General features: G+C 43.6%; 1 protein-coding gene across 2 annotated transcripts in view; it reads right to left on the bottom strand.

Annotated features, from left to right (window-relative positions):
- The window catches only part of mboat2b (membrane bound O-acyltransferase domain containing 2b), a 133,802-nt gene extending 115,295 nt beyond the window's left edge, over positions 1-18,507 (bottom strand). The window contains exon 1 of one of the 2 annotated variants that reach the window (XM_069197246.1): positions 18,297-18,507. In XM_069197246.1, coding sequence (XP_069053347.1) covers positions 18,297-18,380 — 84 coding nt within the window. In that variant the 5' untranslated portion in view covers positions 18,381-18,507. The remainder of the gene's footprint in view (positions 1-18,296) is intronic. The other variant, XM_069197252.1, reaches the window with a different exon arrangement.
- Between the last annotated feature and the right edge of the window lie 91 nt (positions 18,508-18,598).

Genomic DNA, 18,598 nt, shown 5'->3' with positions numbered 1-18,598 from the left:
ATGTACAGTATAGGCTATTTATCTTTCAGGTTATTAGTCTGTGATGAACGTGTCGCATGTACTATGCACCCCGTGAGTACGAGGAGTACATACGAACTCCACACCATAAACTCATTTAAATTAACTGAGCCTGGGGGACAGGGCCAGGGGAAAAATGTGTAGGGGGGCGTCTGAAATTCCTGAGGGGGGCGGTGATATTCCGGTTGGAACGGAGCCGTTGAGACTACCCAAGTGAAATCATGCAACCATGCCACTGATAAGCGCTTCATGACAGACGATAACGACGAGCCATCTGGTATTTAGCGATGAAGTACAGTTTCACGTTCATCAGCACTCTCGCGGTTAGTATTGCCTGGAGCGACAAAGTACCACATGCGTTCATTTTTGCAGCTACACCGACAGTAACGAGGTCCTGAATCGGTAAGAAAAAATAGTGGTAAAGCCGCCAGAAAGCACAAACTTTTATAACTACAGGCCTAGTTATATAACGATTGTAAGTATAAGGATAAACTACTGCAAGGCATCGGTCCACCTGAGCAAACAAGATCGTAATAATGTTGACACCCAATAACGCAGACACCCTGTAATATGTGCTGTTCCTGGACATCAAACAGTCCGATGTAATAACTGTGAATTCGGGGTTAGTGTAGTTATCTGACCGCTGACAAAGTACAACTATTTTTTAGGCCGCAAGTTAAGTAAGCGAAGCTGTTCAAGAATCCCTTTGTCCAAAACCTATGGGATGGGACAGTCCAGTTGAGGGGGCGATGTCCCCTTTTGCCCCCCTCCTTGGCACCGGGTCTACTGGGGGCTTTTTTGGTCTTCATCATTAAAACCGCAAACTCAAAATGGATTTTGCACACGGTCCAGGCATTGATTTTCTAGTCGTTTACCCAAAACAGGGTCACGGGGGGATCCAGAGTCTATCCCAGCAAGCAACGGGCACAAGGCGGGGTTCAGCCCACATGAGACACCAGTCCATCGCAGGGCACACACAGACACACCAGGCCAACTAACCTACCAGTACAGTACGTCTCTGGACTGTGGAAGGAAAGCGGACCACCAGGAGGAAACCCACGTGAACATGAGGAGAACATACAAACTCCACACAGACAGCACCCTGGGAATTGAACTTGAACTCTATTGCCATATGTAACCGATACATGTACTGGTACAATGGAAATCTTACTTACAGAAAGTCTCTTGATTGTTACAAAAAAGTGTAAAACACAAAGTGCAGATAGTGCATCAAGACAACGTACAAACAGTAGACAATGTACAAGTAAACAGTCAAAGGTAAACAATGCAGACACGTAAGCAATGACTGCAGATGTGCAATAAATATGAAATTACAATGAGGTAGGTGGTGTAGGTGTGGTCCGAGGGCCATGGCCAAATGTGGGGCTGCTAGCTGTGTTACAGGGTGATATGGCTGCTGGCTATAGTTTATGGTTTATCATTTCAAAAGTGAGGGAAAAAAAGCTCAAACGTATGGTTTAAGTAGACCACCATTACTCAAACTGCAGTAATGGACAATAATCCCCTGGAATGTTCTAGAAATTAACTAGTTTCCAAATGAGACTCGCAACACAGTCGTTGCTCATTAGTTTTCTTTACCTTTCGTGAACTAATTTCGAAGTTTGAATTCTGTAGTCTAATATTACTGTATATGGACAAAATGATATAAAACCTGATAAGTAGCAGCGAAAAAAAAAAGGGAAAGTGACACTTGACTGGCGTAATGCATTCCCGAGTTCAAACATCATCACAATCACAGATCAGTACAGTTGAACCTTCTGGTCTCAGCGGCTCTTGAAAACATCTACAACACACCAGCCTGCAGTGGTTCCCCGCCTGGTGGGCGGACCTGAGTTTCACGAACAAGATCCCACAACATGAATTATCTGGGTGTCACGAATCCGCGATACTTGACACAGCACGCAGGACGAAAGCCGCGAGGGGACCAACTGGGGCGGCGCGGAAACCCGTAAGCTTCTTACCGCGGGTCACACCTAAAAAGCGTTATTTGAAAACTAGCGATAGTATGACATTCATTTTGACAAAACCGAAGTGGAACTGATCTGCTTAATGTTGAAAGGGAACGCACCAGCTGGCGAGATGTAAAACTATACAAAGCTGTGCCATTTGTATCCTGTGGTTCTGAGTCTGCGGGGGAAAAAAAAGACCTTTTTTGGATCAGCACATATGAACACAGTGATTATTGCAGAATCACGAGAATATTTTTTTTTCAGGACTATTTTAAGTCCATGCAGCCCGGTAAATGTATTTATATACTGGGTCCTGTGCCCAACAAGGCCACTGACAGAAGATTTCTCAAACTGAGAGCAGAATGACAAATCAAAGCACCACTTTATCGCCAGGAAAATGAAAACTGCAAACAAGTGTTTGACCCTCTAGTCAGGTCTCTGAGTTGGTCCCCTCAACCTTTCAGGAGACAGATGAACTGAATACATACCAGCCTGAAGTGTGGACAAGCCTGGGCCAGCAGGTTATGGTTGTGTTTGTGTTTGGTTTGGTGGACCGATGTCCCCAGGTTACACTTGCTGCTGTCCTTTGCCTCAGCACGAACAAGTGTCGTCAATTCCTTCAAGCGGTGAAGGACTGCAATACAACCTTAACAGCACTGTCAAACTGGAAATGATAACTTGAGTCAGAATGTCTAGGGTCTTAATATATTTAAATACAATGCAAAGCTTAACTGCGTTTGTGGGTATATTTTTTATAAAGTGTGCACAGCTGACATTTTATTTAATGTTTTAAAACAATCAAAAAACGTCAACCTGAATGCATGTAGTTCAGTATGGAATTAGCAGGTATTGTACAGTATCTCTGCTCTCCACATATTACGGAGAGTTTGAAAGCCACAGACATTTACCCGTCGTAGGAAAAACAGGTTTTTAACTAGCCGGCACACCGCTGTGTACAGGAATCAAGACGGCATCATAAAAGAGCTCAGGGACAACGAGAACGTAAAGACGAGCACTCCCAGAATCCCAATTCAATTCAAAGGCGATGAAAAGCAAGAGCACGCACGCAGCCTAGCTTAAAAACAGCAGTGCTAATGAAATACACTGTGGTGTTCCTCGTCTGCCTGCAATATTGCCCCTGTGCTCCCGTGAGAATTAAGTCAGGCGTTAAGAGAGTTCCCTTCGCCGCATCTGCGTGTGCGTGGAAACGAGCAGCGGAGCTCAGGTGTAAAGGGGCTCTCTCCGAACAGAGGCTCTAGAGCACAGCCTCTGTGCGGAGGTTGATTAAAACCCCTGCACGAATCAGTGGGGAGGGAAAAAAGTGCTTCCAGCGTGTGCTTCTAATTTGTATTAAACCGTTGACATCAGCCAAAATCAATCAATACAGCACTGGCTCCCTGTGATCTTTCAATTAGACTTCAGCACAGGAGGAGCGTCGAGGGAAAATGTTCCTCGGGCGCTTCAGAACTCCGCGGTGTGACATCAGCTTCGGGAAACAAGGAGGGGAGCAGAGCTCGGCAGCCCCGACGGTCTCATTTCGTACTGAGCAGTAAGGAGTGGCGCATTGAGTTTAAACATTTAAGGGGGTTAAGAAATCGACGCCAGCTTGCTTAAACCATCACATTTTCAACCGTCGGAAAAAACAAAACAAAACAGGCACTAACGTCGGACTACAAGAAAGAGGAACTGTTATACGCTTACTCTGAGCAAACTGCAGTTCGAAGACAAGTAAGCCCCAAGTATAACAACACTCCGTTTTCCTCTGGAAAGAAATCGTTACAGACTTAAAGGTCAAATGCAGCACTGAAGAGCTAGACTAAAACGCTCCCAGCCACAGCTCTTAGCTCCAAAGATCTCTCTCTCTGTACACGCACACCACATCCTTAAATCTTTCCAGGCACCTATCCGCAGCGGTCAAGACGCACAATTCCCCGCCACCCCGTACTGCGTCAGAACCTGGTGCTGGACTGGTCAATCTGAAATACGGTACCGTGGATTTAGAAACAGGAATAAAATGTTCAAGGCCTCCCTTTCGTTCGGACCTCCTGGTTTCCCAGCAGGTAGCCCCGAACTCGCCCCAGGTCTTGGGCTGGGATGCTTTGCTTACAGTACTGTCCCTGCCCTACTCCACTGAGACAGCAGTCCTGTTCAATTGGGCAGCCCCGGAAAGATAAGATCTTCCCATTACCGTGCAGCTGAAAGAGGTGAAGCCGTGTCAAATTCAAGCGACAGGCCTCAAGGACAGACCGTGTCCTACTGCCACAGGTGATGCGGATTTTGTGACTGGAGTCTGCCTCCGACCTCCTTGGGATGCCTAAAAGTGAATACGCTGCCAGGACCACAGGACAGAAGACACCTCCTCCTACTCATGGCATGTTGCATGCTCCCAAAACTGATTTACATGGTATCCAGGGTTTATGCCTGTGTGGAGGGGGAGGGGGAGGGGGGGGGGAGATTGTTAGTCTCTGCCCGTCTTTTATTTTTGCATCCCTCACACCTGAGAGGCAGCAGTAAAAACACAAACAGGGAGGATCTGCCCAAACGTTTGAGAAGCAGAACCCAGCTTTACCTTTCTGCACGAAAGCTGAAAGAAAAAAAAAAAGAAGCTCGCCATATTCAGGCAGCTTGTACTTGCGCCCATCTGAGGTTTCCCTTGCGGAAAAAAGGATTCCCATTGGCAACAAAACCACCCCCCCCCCCCTTTTCATAAATACATCACAACCCGTTACAGCACAGCCAGGCTCCAGATTCAATCCGAGGATAGCGATAAGCAGCCCAGCTAAAAACAGCAGTGCTAATGAAATGCACTGTGGGCGCACCTTGTCTGCCACTCTTTATTTATATAAGCACTGCAAAAAAAAAAAAGTGGTTGAAAAGTGACTGCTCAGTACAGAACAGGAACACGAGAACAGTCACAAAGGGCCATTCAACCGATAACGGTGGTGCTCTTGTTCGGTGGTCATCCACCGAACTGATCCACGGCTCTCGTCCAGTCGTTTCTTGACGGAAGCCAAGTTATTGCCATCAATACCTTAGCTTGACGGCTTATTCCCACAGCACTTTGTGTAAAGCAGTGCCTTCTGTTCACAATTTGCACTTCCCCGTGGCTTCTGCTAGTCCCCTTGTCCGTGTTTCCCTGCCGATTCTGAAACAGTCCATTGATGATTTTGAGGGCGGCACATACTTGGCTCAGATCCCCTCGCAGTCTGCGTTCCAAGTTTACAACAGTTCGATTTTTAGCCTGTCGGTATAGGACATTTCTTTGAACCCAGGAATGCATCTGGTGGCTTAGTTCCAAAAGCAGAAGGCGTGCAGCCTTATTTTACGATCTCAGAGTTCAAAAGGTTGTGAACTGAATTCATACGCGACAGCATTTATATGCGAGTGAATTATGGCAAATGACTCGTTAGCTAGGGCTGCAGATGGACCTATGCATTAAAATTCTCACAGGTGACTTGAAAAACCTACTGTAACTACTTGGCTTTTATTTCAAACTGGCCCTGTCACGCAAGCAACTAGTGTTAAATGGATCTTAAAGGATAATTAAGTAAATCAAAATGACATCTATTAGCTAAAATCCTGACCAATTATGAAACAGAAATTCCTTTCCACAAACTAATGTTCTGAGAATTCTGGGAATTCTTTGTACTCCATGTGTTCATCTGGTACTGTAAGCTGTAAATCGCATTGCTAGGGCTAATGTGGGCATGTAATGTAGAGTCATTACATTCTTTGCCTATTTTTTCCCCCTAGAGTGTTATTTATGAAGACAAATCCTTCTTTCAAATCATTTGCCCACTGTATTACATGAATCTTTGTTTTACAATTGTTCTGTCCACTAATGATTTATTCATGAGAGAAAAGCATACATGCTTTGGTCTCTCATACTCTTCCACAAAATACAAAGTGTTGTACTTATGTCACACTGTAAACAGTAAACAGCCGCCCCTCATTATTTGTAAATATTGTTACTTAATTAGCTGTGGATGTACAGATTATGCCTGCACAAGGTCTTCTTTAAGCCCGTATTTTCTGAGAGGCTTGACCTAATCTGTTTGATCTTGGTAAAAGACGAATGCGGTAGCTCACGAGAGCAGGAGACCATGACTGGCTCAGCGATGTCTCTCCGGCGCTGATCTTGAAGAAAACCCCTTACCTCCTTGCTGGCGTTCGTTCAGAATGGGAAAAAGAAGTGCCACTGCGATTTGAAAACCATACTGACTGCTTCAGTATACAACACACAGAACAGGTGGGGAAGATCAATATACTTTAGAGATAGCGGTCAGACGCCAGGATGCAACCATTGACAGTGAGACCACCTTTATACGCACATATACTTGTTGCAAAAATTCTGTTTTTTTTCTTCATAGCAGCCCCCTCACTACATAATGTCCATGTGCGCAGAGAGAAAAAAACATTTCTCATTAGTACGCAAAGACTGTCAGAACAGAACTTAACTGAATATTATTTCATCTTCATTTCATAACGGAACATCTTAACCCTGGTTTCTGAATTAATGTTCGGTAAAGTAACTAGCCATCCAAGATCAGCAACAAGCACAACGATGTTAACCCAGGTATTTCCGAACTAGTCAGGAGAAATATAGAATATATGTCACAACTTTACTGCACCTGAAAAACACTTTTGTTTATTTAGTGATGCAAAGGGCCCACTTGTAAATTTAAATGATGTTAAAGTCCAGTTATGTTGATCAGATTGTTTTTAATGAAGATGATGTCTAATTTGTCTAACCCTGTAAGAGTGAAAACAAATAAGTACAAGCCTGGGCAAAGTGGAACCAATCAGACATTGGTCCTAATTGTCTCTAAGTTGAGCACAAAAATTTGTATCCTCAAAGGGCTGTCCACATGGGCTGTAAAACAGTTTTCTGAAAGCCTCCACAAATCTCGTTCTAGCATAAATTCAAACTGTAGCATTAGTGTGGCATCTCATCCCAAGCAAGATCAAGACCTCATTCTGGATTACTATAGCAATTTCAATCTGTTTTTTTTTTTTTAAACGACAACTGAAATTGTTATACTAATCTCGCAACTTTAACATCATCTCAATGGCAGGTCAAGTAACATGTTGGTGTTTGAGAACGTGGGCCCAATCCATGGGCTTGTTTGGAGGGAATGGAAAAAGATTTCATGGGAAACAAGCGCTCAACTAACAAACACTTTTAGTTTTGCACGAGACGTTGGGTGGTGTATTCGATGTCAGGCTGACATTCAAGAACCAGGAAGAAACTAGTACGTTGGGCTCATGAATAAGAGATTAAAAGGGAAATTATACCCAACTGTCTGCTACTTACTGTACAGAAATCATCACAGGAAGACCACCCCCCCCAAAAAAAGAGAAAACACTGGCCACAACGTACATTGACAAGTGCTTCACAAGCCTGGAATCTGTCAGGGAAAAATACCACTACTGCCCAATATTATGGAAAAGCAGGAGATTCTCCAACGTGCTGCATCATATGTAATATTTACAAAACACATTAATATGAAACAGCACTGTCCAAAACACATTCATGCAGGTGGACCTGTTGTGTGTTTATGTGTTCAGCCAACCCCAACCAGGAGTTTCCCAAGCTCAATCAGCCAAGTCTCACCAGGCATGAGTGGGTTTGAGTCTCTTCTACCCCTAGGAAGCCACAGACATGCTTGCTGTCCTTACTCAACTGAATCCTTACTTGAACTAACAAGTGGCTTTTTGGAGTCTTTTCGCACTTTGTACTTGCACAGAATTCGCTTTGTGGGAGCCTTCAGAAAAAGGATCCACAGCTCACGAGGACAGCCCCTACACATTATCCATACTGTACCAGAAAAGAGGGACCTTGGCCCCCAGTTCCAGGGTTTGTAACCCCTGTACCGAGGTATCTCCAGCCTGGCACAGATGTGCGACCCCTGGGATGGCAGCCCAAACAGTGACAGCTGTGCCCGCAAGGCAGCCTGGAACTCCCAAAACGTCGAAAGATCGGTTATGACCTCGAAGGAGCCGCAGAAAAGCGGAGGCGATTAGTAATTGGAGATTCAAAACTGACGGGAACACAAACAAAATATTTAGCCATTCCAATACTGAAATACCTACTGAAGAAACGGCCTTTTCCAGGCCAACTCCACTTAAACAAAACAACAAACTAACATACAATTTCAGACTGTGAAAGCAATCTAAGCTGGCACACCACAAAAAAAAAAAGGAGAGACATTTCAAATATGCATGCCAGAGCCTCAATGTAATCACTATCCCCATATCGTCTGGGACACATTTCAAAGGACTTTACAGCAATCAATTTAGCACCAGAGGTGTGTGCAAAGTGCAGCAATCCTCCCTATTGGCAAATATAGGATTGGTGTGTAAGATAAGTAGTACTGATAAGGAACTGAACACTAAGGTTGCAATTCAAGAAAAGGAGCAACTGAAACACCAACTGGGTATTAAATCAAAAGCTCATAAAAGGAAATCTGATTTTAAAAATCGTTCTGGTACAGGAGGCATGTGAACCAAAAAATAATTAACTTTCCTGTTAGAGATGGTTAAATTCAAGAGACCAGAATGTGAAAGAAAGTGTCTCAAGGGCTTATTCTAAACCCCCAGAAAATTACAACTTCAGCTGCAGTCACTTCCTAAAAGCATGGATTCTGCATCCAGGAGTGGACTGTGCCACATGTGCGTTCAGACCTCTCTCTAGACTAACGGGATGAGTGTACTGCTTGGGTTAAGTTTAGCCGATGTGACGTCAGCTTTAAACATTTGATCCTCTTGGTCACTCCAGATAAAAGAGCCTCGTCACGCTCCCTCACACTCGACTCACACACTCAGGAAAGTGTATCCACAGCCGTATTAATATGGTGCCGCAGGGTCTGACATGCTCCACAAGATTCATATTGGCAAATAAAGTCAGTCAAATTCATGATAGCATTGAATGAGAATTTGTTATAAGACGTGTGAATAATACAGCATGCAGACAGAAAGACTGGGAGTCACAGAACAGTATCCTCAGTATTCTCCTCAATAACTGGAGTGTAAGTCCTGCCCAACATGATTTCTGTCAACTAGAGAGAACGTGCGTGTTTCTAAAGTCCCCTTCAGATACCCGAATATTAAGTATATTGGTTTCTCAAAAAACAGATTACCATCTTCCCCATACTACTGTAAACTTTTGGAAACCTGGTGCTTATACCACATCGCCCCTTATATGCTTGGAGAACTAATCTCTTTACAGCTCTGAAAGGCCATTTAAAGATGCTTTTCAGACACAAATGAGAAAGCATTCAAATTTTTCTGCATTACACTATGAAAGCAGGCTGCAGAGCTGCTGAAACGTTTTCATGTCCGCAAGAAAGACTGAACTTGAGTCCCCATGACCAAACGAGTGCTATGCAGTCAGCCAGCAATCACTCAAGTGGAGTTCTTTTTCAGTTTTGTATTTAAGAAGTTTTGAAAGTTTTGACACAAACAAAAACTACCCAAAAAACAGCCAGACAACAAACAAAATCTCAAACCTGCTTATGCCCTTTTACAGTTTTCTTGTTAAGATAAGAATAAAGTCAAACTGTGTGATAGGAGTACAATAATGTAATCACAAAATGATCCTGGCGAGGTGTTGAGACTTGTGGTCTCCAGGATCTCGTACTATAACTAACAAACTGCTTTTTGCCAGGTTAGCTGGCTGTGAATGGGCCTAGATCACAAGAGACAGGGCACTGACTTAGCATATCGCTGACACAAAGACTTAGCTCTCTTGATAAGCGGGGAAAATTGGTTCCTTTCTGCGTTTCACATTAATTTTCACCAGGCTTGACGCTGAAAAGACTGAATCACCTCATTATCTGTACCCAACCAACTCTCTAAATCAATTTTCACTACGTTCCCATGCAACAGTCAAAGTACCTCGAGTGCATCACAGTCCACCATGAATGAACAATTCATCAACATGATGCCAAAAACATGTGGAACAAACACACATACTGGATTTGCTCAGCCTTGTGCATCACAGTGCGTCGTGGAAGATGTATAAGACCAGAAGCTTATTATTATACCACAGGGGTTTTGAAAGATCATGGAAAGGAATGGACAGTTCTTCTGTGTCTGAGAATGCATTAATGACAATAATCAATGCAACAATCAATTGACAATCCTACCATTTTCCTGCACTATGGAGCGGATATACTGCATTGTGCACATCCAATGACAGACCTGAACTCCGAAGTGCAGTCTACAAAAATATGTATAGAACATACCTCAAACAAATGTGCTGTCAAAGACACACGTCTGTACTCACACTACAGCAGAAGGTGTGCTTCGAAAGAAGAAGGCTTAGTCTTCAGCTGAAAGTAGTAGCATTATCACCTTGTAACCTGAGCCCATCAAAACTTGGATGCAAAGCCAGACTACAGGTGGCACTGATCCTTCTGGACCCAATTTACCAAACCAGTGCCCCAGCTGAGGTGACCAGGGACCTGTGCTATAGGAGATGCTGTCCTTTGGATAAGCTGTTAAATCATGGTCCTGACTGCTTAGTCATTAACTGTCCATGTGGCATTATTCGAAAGGGCAGGGGTGTTAACTCAAGGGCCCAGGCTAAATTCCTCTGAGTTGCACAAGGGCTCTTGCCTGTCCCGCAGTGTAGTGGAGCTGCTGTGTGTCACCTAGGTGGTGCTACACTACAATGTAGCACAGTGCTCTGTGATCCTTTTTTTAGATCAATATTACGTGAACGCACAAAATTAAGCGCGCTGAAAAAACAACTGCTGAGGACCGAATTACTTTTTCACAACCCCACTCGGGGCGAGCAGTCACAAATTCTGAGACTGGTTATAAAAATCTCAGTAACAAAAGAAATTAATTGGTAGAATCGCAATAAATTGACAAATTCCACATTAAGCGTCCCAAAAAAATTGAACTTTGCTGCCACTTGTCAAAAACCTCTGGTCTCACCACGGGGGAGAGCGAGGGTTTGTTCGAACTGTGACGTGATGCCCCCCTTGCTGCTCACTAGTCCCCGTAATGACTAAATGTAATGTAAGAGCAAATAAGTAGAGGTTGTGCAGCAGACGTTGCGCCACAGAAATGTTCCAACGTGATCTGATAACGTGAGAGTTAACAAATAAGGTGTATTTGTCGACACAGCCATCTCTGAGTTGAAAGCAATATTTATATTGGATTAAAAAAATGTATTCACAAGCCTCATCAATGTTTACAATGAATAGGGCCGCTTCACCTTAGTGGAGGTTTTGCTGCCTTATTCTGAATCACAGAATATGGAGCTGCATGGACCTGGAAATTTAATCAAGTAAATTGGAGGTTTTACAAGCTTCTGTGTACATTTTGCTTTTGCTGTGATTTGAAATGCACTCATCAATGCTCATCAATTTCTAACCCTGAAATATAAAAATAGCCCTGCAGTTCCCCTTACAGTGGCAAATGTTTCCGGCAGAACGTAAAGGAACCTCAATACCAATGAACTTGAATGTGCAACTGCAGCACAAATGAGGCATCGGCGCCTGCGTGCAAGGGGTGCATGTGGAACCCGTTTTTTTACCCAAACAAAGCACCCCACCAAGACCCACTCAGCATGAGCCCATCAGCCAAAAAGGGGGTTGAGGAAATGGAAAGACGTCACGTTTAAAAGGGGATCTTTCAGCAGCAGACGGCAGAATAATCACACATACTGTACACACAAATCTGGTTCAGAACATGTACATTATATGCAAACATTGGAGCGGCGGCTCTGTGGCTCAGGATCTGCGCCTGTGGCTGGAAAGGTTGCCGGTTCAAATCCTGCGGCTGGCAGAGGAATCCTACTCCGTTGGGCCCCTGAGCAAGGCCCTTAACGCCAGCTGCTCCAGGGGTGCTGTATAAATGTCTGACCCTGCGCCCTGACCCCAAGCTTCTCTCTCCCCGTCTGTGTGCCTGTGTGTCTCATGGAGAGCAAGCTGGGGTGTGCGAAAAGACGAATTCCTAATGCAAGAAACTATATATGGCCGATTAAGTGATCTTATCTTATCAGCTTTGAACTCATGCTCCTCAGTCACCAGCTGAAAGACCAGCGTCTACTGTCTCCTGCTCCACCCCCACCCCATCTTTAACAGATTCAGATTCTGTTACAGGTCACGACAATCAGAGGAAACCCCGTCTTCCATTACTGGATGAATTACAGCACTTGTCTTTCTCCGGAGAGCGTGCGTCCGAATTATCTCCACTCCACTGTTCCCAGAGGCCCCTCACATAATGGTACACATTCAAGAGGAACGGTGTGAATGAGTACCAGACCTTATTGCTTCAAACTGGGTGAGCTCATACTCTTCCATGACATTCTGCTAATGTCAGTGCTTTGTCAATATTAATAAATTAGGGAGAGAGCATCAGCTGCACCCAGATGGAACAATTTGACATTATATTTGAGGGGTGGAGAGGGCTGTTTAGAACTTCAACATTTATGCGTTACAAAAGGACAGGAGTCAAACTACACCAGACTGGAATTGTGAAGACTCTCATCTGTGTGCAATTTGGCATTAAATTATACACACATCTAAAAAAAGTTTATTTTGTATATTTTTGTATTTATAATGAGGATATTATCTTTTAACTAAATATGAAAACAGCTTTGGTGGCTCAAAGCCTATTAGATAAAACAGCATTACCAGATTTACCAGAGACATGAAACTGGTCTTGGTATTTGTCCAGCTGTAGAAAATCAAAACATTTTGCTGCAGCCAAGTTTTAACAATCATTTAAAAACAAACCTCCTCAGCTTGAGCTTACAGTTGAGTTGTTTTCAGTTTGCAGTTTTGGACTGTTCACTGTCACTGTTTGTCTTATTGTGGACTGTACTTTTGATAAATGCAGAATAAGAATTAAATATGTGTTTTTTACCTTATCTCCTCAATTTGTCTCTTAAAGCAGAATGAAAAATAGGGCCACACTAGAAAATACTTACAGCAGGGAAAACAATGCTTTTATTTGCAATACTATGGGAGATATGAAAATAGTCCACTGAACAGCAAGTTCAATGTGTTATTTATTCTTTCTAAAGATTTATGAAAAATTCAAAATACTGGAATGACTCATCACCGTTTTCCCTGTCATTGTATGTGATAAAAAAGCAATAAGTAAGGTTAAGTAAAAATGTCATTTTTTACGTTTAAAAAATAAAATGACACCCTTTTCTAGTATAGTTCAGCAGTTTTTAATGAATTTGGCTCAGCTGTTAAAACACCCCATAAAAAAAAACACTTTGTAGGAAGATTTAATTCGGTTGCACCTTTTCTGACATATTTCCTTCAAATTATTTAAGCTCCAAAAGTATTCAAATGAAGTATTCAAATAAGAGTGAACTGGGCGTTCACAGTAAAGTATGTGCACGAACAATCAACAAGAACTCAGAATAAATGTCAAACTTCAAGAAAATACTGCATATTACAACGGATATATTTTAAGTGTCGAATACTTTATGAGTTCAGGTGGGTAGCTGCGTCAGCATGCGTAGGCTGCAAAGGAACAAGTTAGAGGCTTATTCCATGCTGAAGAAAGAAGAAAACACTACTGAAGAAGGCTCCACGGCCGAAACGTTGCGCTTTCTTTCTTCTCTTTTCAGCATGGAATAAACCTATTACTTGTTCCTTTGAATATTTTATTATACTAAAGTTTTTTAATTAAAATAAAGCATCAAAATTCTCTGGCTCAAGACTGTGTCTTGACGTTCTGCCCTCTTCTGACCTGCTGCTGCATTATGAAATGAGCCCCCAGGCCACAGTTGGGAATATTGAACTATTGAACACACATGGTGTTGGTGTCGGTGTCGGTGTTGTGACACGAGGGCGCAGGAGCTACCGTAGCACTGCTGCCTCAGAACTCAGAGCTTGAGCCCTGGGTTTGACTGGACCTAGGGTTCCTACTCTAAGTCATGACCTCTTCACTCTTCCACCTTCATCAACCAGGCAAGAGTTGACGCTCTTCCTCATGGACGGACAGTGTGGCTTCCTTCCAGATGGTAACAGACTCGATGTCACAGCTGACACAAGCCATACTGGCCACGTGCAGGACCCCAGCGCCCTATTAAGTGACGTAACATTGGGATTTCCATGTTCCTGCCCACTACCTGCAGATATGACATTCAGTACACAAAGCAAATGGTTTTCAATGGTCAATCTTGGGCTGAGAAAAAGCACCATACATGATAAAGTGATATCATAGATGATAAAGGATGATCACACAGCAGCACCATCCTGCAAGAAATTCTCAGATTTAGTCACGGTTGAAAAGAATATTGTTTCTGGTGACTGTTTACTCATGGAAAATGCAGCCTGTCGGCACCTGTCCACCACACTGGATTTCCACAACTAGAAGATCATCCTGGCTGGTGCCAGTTACTACCCATCCCTGTGAGGTGTACGTTACGGATAAGCTTGGTTTGTCACGCAATCTCACTGACGGAGTCTAAACGAACCAGCTCGTTCAGTCTGCATTTTACTCAGAGGACAAAATCCCACATGAACGGCACACCACTGCTGTTTCTTTGGCCCACTGAATTAAAAGAAAAGTTGCAGAGGAATACCACTTGAAATTGTTCAAGTGTTGCGTAAGTGCATGCCTAAACTGGTATCTCAGCCTCACCCAAAACCTCTCCCACAAAATACCCTTAAAACAAACAGCCAAAGACAAGCCAGCACTGTGGAAGGAAACTGGTTTGGTCCGGGAGCCACAAAGATCACAGGAGAAGATATGACAGAGATAAGGTTAAAACCCCAGATCTCCACTACTACATTACCAAACCCTGGACATGCCGTTTCAACATAAACTCTTCTATAGCCACCAACAAAACTTGTGCAGTGTATTTGTGCTGCTATTATGCAGAATGCTAGAACCAACATTACCAAACATTGTCAAAAAAAATTTCATAAGCACTGCATTTACCACCAAAAACATGGCTCTTCAGAGTTAATTCTCAAGACTAGGTTTGAAGACACCCTGATTACATCAAACCAGCCTCAAGGCACACGTGTATATACTTAAAAATGTGAAATGTATTCGACAGATAATTCAGTTCCTTTATAATCAAAAACATACTGTGTTAATGTTAGCAATACTGAGTGTGACCCGAGTTCCCAAATTTGGAAATACAGTAGCATCAAGTGACTGAAGTGGCTGCAAAAAACAAAAACAAATCAAAAGGCCAAGATATGCAGACTCTTGAGGATGTGTTATAAGTTAATAGGGCAGCCACTTGAGCAGAGCTTTCAAACTGCTTACAATGAGACTCTTTTGAGACAAGCTGTTAGTATGTCCTTTGAGTCCCTCACATTAGGGATAAGTATGAAGAAAGTCAACTGATACCTTCAAACAGATGTTTCAGAGTCCCTCAATGCAGACTTAACAAAACGAAGGCTTCATTACCCCACAGTCAATCAAGTTACTCCAAGTATTTGATATGAGCAGGTCGCTCAGTGTTTAAGTGCAAAATGAAAGGGTGTTGTGCAAATATACAGGCTGAGGTTGAGTATGTTGGAAGTCAACTCACAGACTGCGGTGTAGCTGTGTGGATTCCTGTGGGAGTGTTCTGTCATTAACGTAACGTTATATTTAGTTTGAATGCATCCTCTCAACAATAAAGCTGTTTGGATGCAAAACAAATTTCTGAGAAAGCAAACAAGAAATCTTATTGTATTGTAACATTGCTAGCATCAATTTCCGAGTGTTTTTTTATGGATTAATACTTACTGAAAAAGCACCTGCACATCACTGTATACGACATCTGAAAACTGGAAAAAATAGAACTGCTCCTTGCCATCGCTTTTCTCTACCTTCCCTAAACACAGCGCTGAGATCAACAGGTTCATGCTGTGTAACGCAGTTGCTGGGTGTAAAACACGTTGTTCTCTGGTCCTAATTATTTCCTGAATTAGTGGAGGTACGTTTAAATGCCACTTTGAAGCCGGGCCGATGTTCAACAAGACTAAGCTCCAGGAAAGAAAATAAAGCCTACGGATTATCCATCTATCCAAGTTTGAACCGTTCTCCCAGTTCAGGGGCATGGGGGAGCCACGGCCTATCCCAGCAAGCAGAGCCAGGCTGGTGTACAACCTGGACACCTGTCCATCACAGACACGCACACTCACACCAGTGCACCCAGAGGAAACCCACACAAACCTGGGGAGAACATGCAAACTCCACACAGACAGCACCCCCAGTGCAGAATTGAACCCAGGACCCCAGTGTTGCGCATCACTATGCCAGTCCATATCGATTACCTGAGAAAGTAATATTCATTTGAATTAGTTTCCCCGAAGACTGATTTAATATTAGTAATAGTAGTAACGAACTGTAAATACCGTACTGACTTGTCATGACAGGCCAGATGTCACACTTCCGTGAGAAGAAAAGCCTTACTCCTTTCACTGCACGTATTTGAAGTTGCGTGGGGGGCCCACGGGAGACACCAAGCGCGTTTGTGTTTTGAATACAGGGCTAACTGGAAGCCAACAGACGTGTTCTCTGTATTCGGCTGTTGTTAACTGTATTGTTGACTGCACTAACAATTGTCGCCGAGATGTTAATAACGTTCACGCCAAGCGTTCGTCTGTTTTCCAAGGCATCGATCTGGAGCTGTGATATGATCCGTGCACAGCAGTGACCAAGGGTGTCGGTTTGTTGGTACCCTTAAACCATTGTTTACCCAGTGCAATGTTGCAAGGGCACTGAAGTTACAATGCAATTTTTTTTTCTAAAAAAGGAGCTCACATAAGTCATGGTTCTGCTCTTCTTTTACAAAACGTGACTGCACAAACCACTTAACACCCCCGGACACATCGTTGATTTCAAACCGAAGGCAAACGCACAGCTGCCACCGATCTTATCTAATCCAAGCTCAAACTGTCATGAAGCGAGATAGCCGTCAGAAAATGTAAATGATAAAACTTAAAAGGCTTCCATGATCCATCCCGTATGAAAATGGGTAGACAAAAGGAACGGGTCTTTTATATTTCGGTCATTTTAATCGATTAGACACACACGCCACAATTCTTATAGAACTTGATTGTAACTTGTTCTAACATTAATTTCAGTTCCCGTAAATAAATCAACCGAACGTCAAAACAGATTAGATATTGTTGTCAATCTTCCAAAATTAATGCAGAAGGCAACTATAAAGGTGGGACTGAGGATTGCCTAAGGACATTATGAGTAGGGGGGACAAGAAAGATTTAGCGAGACGAATGAAAAAGTAGAAAGCCAAATTTGCCGTTCCGTTGACACCCGGACGTTTTCTTGACCACAAGCTTTTTTGACCGTGCAGTGTTATCAAATAAATACGTTCACGCCTCAAAAAAAGCCCCTCGTTCAACTTCATGCACGGATTCAAATCAAACTGGGCAAGACAGGGCGACATCCGTACCCTACTAGCCAAACACCCAAATCTGAAGAAGTCGACAAATGAACCAAACACACACGCCACACACTCCAAGAGATTGTTGTGAACACGAAGACATTTCAGAATCGTTTTAATTCGGGCTCTGCACCAACGCCTGAAGTTACCGGACAACTTTCGCCCTGCAAATATTTTTGGCGACACGGCCGGTGTCACGCCGAGATCTGCGAGGAATCGTGACAGAGGCTTCGGCTGGGGTCGCTTTTACAGATTAAAGACATGAAGACGTGCCTCAGTTCCCGATGCGAGGATGCGAGAATGACCCACATCGAGGACAGAGACGCGGATCCAGGCAGCGAGGAAGAAGACTGCCCTGCAAGCAGCCAACTCCCTCTCCCCCAGTGTACAGAAAATCCTGAAAATATCCGTACAGCAACTTCCAGTCCCTTTTTTAGTGGCGATTTCAACGCATCGCCAACAAATCTGCTTCGCTGTTCTAGTATTTTTACCCAATAGCCTCGCAAAGAAAAAAAAAACCACACCGAGTTACAAAAAACAACAACCTTTCCTCGAACTGCAAATGACAATTCGGCAGATCCCCGAGATCATTTCCAAGAATGAATGAAAATTTAACACTCAACGTCCACGACTGGCAAAAGACCAGATTTACTGGAAACCGCTACGCTCGGGTGCAAATAAAACCAACACAGTGCAAACAACGTTTTTTTTTTGGAGGGGCAGAAAAAAGATCAACAAAATCTCCAACATCATCCACATCGCGTCGTGCCCGAGAGAAGCAAAGAAGAGAGACTTGGTCATCGCGGGTGACCGGGCTGTGCAACACGACCTGCGGACGCTCACATAACGCTCTGTACAAGAAGCTCGGCTTTAAAAAAAAAAAAACACAATCGGTGCGTGTAAAAATGTTCATGCATTACCTGGTCTATAGGGAGACTGATGATATCGCTAATTGGCTGCAGCAGGGTCGAGCCAGTGCAAGAGGATATGGTTGCTGTAGCCATGATTAGGAAGGTTTTTTGTACAAGATCCCCCTCTCTCTCTCCCCCAGTGGATCCCCAGATTCGCCTGCTACTAGCTGACAGCCAGCCGGGCTATAAGCTCCGCCGACAGCCAACAGCCGCTCACAACAAACAAACCCTTTTCTGTCTGCGGGCCAATCGTTCAGGGGAAACTGGCGGCTCTCAAATCCAATCAGAGGAGGAGGAGGTCGCGGCGGGCT

The sequence above is a fragment of the Lepisosteus oculatus genome, chromosome 2 (genome assembly GCF_040954835.1).
Source record: "Lepisosteus oculatus isolate fLepOcu1 chromosome 2, fLepOcu1.hap2, whole genome shotgun sequence".
Classification (NCBI taxonomy): domain Eukaryota; kingdom Metazoa; phylum Chordata; class Actinopteri; order Semionotiformes; family Lepisosteidae; genus Lepisosteus; species Lepisosteus oculatus.
This window is presented reverse-complemented; position numbering and strand designations above follow the sequence as displayed.